Source organism: Malurus melanocephalus, unplaced genomic scaffold (genome assembly GCF_030028575.1).
Source record: "Malurus melanocephalus ecotype Western Australia unplaced genomic scaffold, MMel_1.1 scaffold_2651, whole genome shotgun sequence".
In the NCBI taxonomy this organism is placed as follows: domain Eukaryota; kingdom Metazoa; phylum Chordata; class Aves; order Passeriformes; family Maluridae; genus Malurus; species Malurus melanocephalus.
In genome coordinates, this window is record NW_026625883.1 from 3,373 (window position 1) to 5,365 (window position 1,993).

The following is a 1,993-nucleotide window of genomic DNA, read 5'->3' on the forward strand; positions in this document are numbered from 1 at the left end:
GCCACCTGGAATTCCCAAAATTCCCATTTTTGGGGAGAATTCCCAGATTTTTGTGAGGATTCCCGAAGCACAGACACAGAGTTGGTGTTAAAGGGTCGATTTTATTCCCAAAAAAACATCGGATTCGGCATTTTTTACATTTCCGGAGGGGATAAAAAAAAGGGGGAAAGGATGAGGATGGAGCAGCTCCTGGAGATCACTCGAAACCGCTGGAAAAACGGGAAAAATGGGAAAAAAATGGGAAAAACGGGGGTTAGAGGGTGGGAAAATCAGCTGGGTGGGTGTCCCAGTTCATCCCAGTTTAACCCAGTTTATCCCAGTACCTGACCACGGGGGTGATGTCCCAGTCTATCCCAATCTATCCCAGTTTATTCCAGTCTGTCCCAGTTTGCCCCAGTTTATCCCAATTTATTCCTGACCACGTGGGCGATGTCCCAGTCCATCCCAGTCAATCCCAATTTATCAGTTTATCCCAGTCTGTCCCAGTTTATCCCAGTTTGTACCTGACCATGTGGGTGATGTCCCAGTCCATCCCAGTTTGTTCCTGACCACATGGACAATGTCCCAATCTGTCCCAGTTTATCCCAGTCCATCCCAGTCTGTCCCAGTCCCTCCCAGTCCATACCTGACCACGTGGGTGATGTCTCAGTCTGTCCCAGTCCCTCCCAGTTTGTCCCAGTCCATCCCAGTCCCATCCCAGTCCATCCCAGTCTCTCCCAGTCTCTCCCAGTCCATCCCAGTCCATCCCAGTCCATCCCAGTCTCTCCCAGTCTCTCCCAGTCCATCCCAGTCCATCCCAGTTCATACCTGACCACGTGGGCGATGTCCCAATTGGCCTCCAGGGTCAGGGGTCCCTCCACCTCCACCCCCTGCTCCGTCACCGTGGCGATCTCGTACTGCGGGAAAAACACCCCAAAATCACCCCAAAATCATGGGATTGGCCCCAAAATCACGGGATTGTCCCGAAATTCCATGGGATTGTCCCGAAATTCCATGGGATTGGCCCCAGATTCTGTGGGATTGTCCCCAAAATCACGGGATTGACCCCAAAATCATGGGATTGGCCCAGAATTTCATGGGATTGTCCCAAAATTCCATTGGATTGGCCCCAAATTCCATTGGATTGGCCCCAAAATCATGGGATTGTCCCTAAATTCCAATGGGATTGTCCCCAAATTCCAACGGGATTGTCCCCAAATTTCATGGGATTGTCCCAAAATTTCATGCAATTGTCCCCAAATTTTGTGGGATTGTCCTCAGATTTTGTGGGATTGACCCCAGTTAAGGAGTGGCCTTTAATGGGATTTTGGGGGGAATTTCCATGGGATTTTAGGACACAAACGCTGTTGAAGGATCCCGATAAAACAGAACCCTCAGGCAGCGCTTCAGCAGCTCCCGGGGTTTGGGGTGAATTTGGGATGGATTTGGGGTGGATTTGGGGTGGATCCCTTGCTCCCATGAACTGGGGATAAATTCCCAAGATTTTCGGGTGAATTCCCAAGATTTTGGGGTGATTTTGGGATACAAACCCTATTAAAAGACTGAGCATCCCTGTAGTACAGGACCTTCAGGCATCTCTCCAGCAGATCCTGGGATTGGGGTGGATTTGGGATGGTTCCCTGGCTCCCATGGATTTGGGGTGAATTCCCGGGATTTTGGGATGGATTTAGGATGAATTTGGGATGGATTTAGGATGGATTTGGGATACAAACCCTATTAAAAGATCGATCATCCCGATAGTACAGGACCTTCAGGCATCGCTCCAGCAGATCCCGGGATTAGGATGGATTTGGGGTGGATTTGGGGTGGATCCCCTGGCTCCCATGGATTTGGGGTGAATTCCCAGGATTTTGGGATGGATTTGGGGTGGATTTGGGGTGGATTTGGGGTGGATCCATGGCTCCCATGGATTTGGGGTGAATTCCCAGGATTTTGAGATGGATTTGGGATGGATTTAGGATGGATTTAAGATACAAACCCTATTAAAAGACCG

General features: G+C 49.8%; 1 protein-coding gene across 1 annotated transcript in view; it reads right to left on the minus strand.

Moving 5' to 3' along the window:
• Nucleotides 1–81: 81 nt before the first annotated feature.
• The window catches only part of LOC130587899 (proteasome subunit beta type-4-like), a 4,724-nt gene continuing 2,812 nt past the window's right edge, over nt 82–1,993 (minus strand). The window contains exons 3-5 of the mRNA XM_057388870.1: nt 1,530–1,589; nt 808–896; nt 82–209 (exon numbers count right to left, since the gene is read on the minus strand). Of these exons, the coding sequence (XP_057244853.1) occupies nt 197–209; nt 808–896; nt 1,530–1,589 (162 nt within the window). The 3' untranslated portion in view covers nt 82–196. The remainder of the gene's footprint in view (nt 210–807; nt 897–1,529; nt 1,590–1,993) is intronic.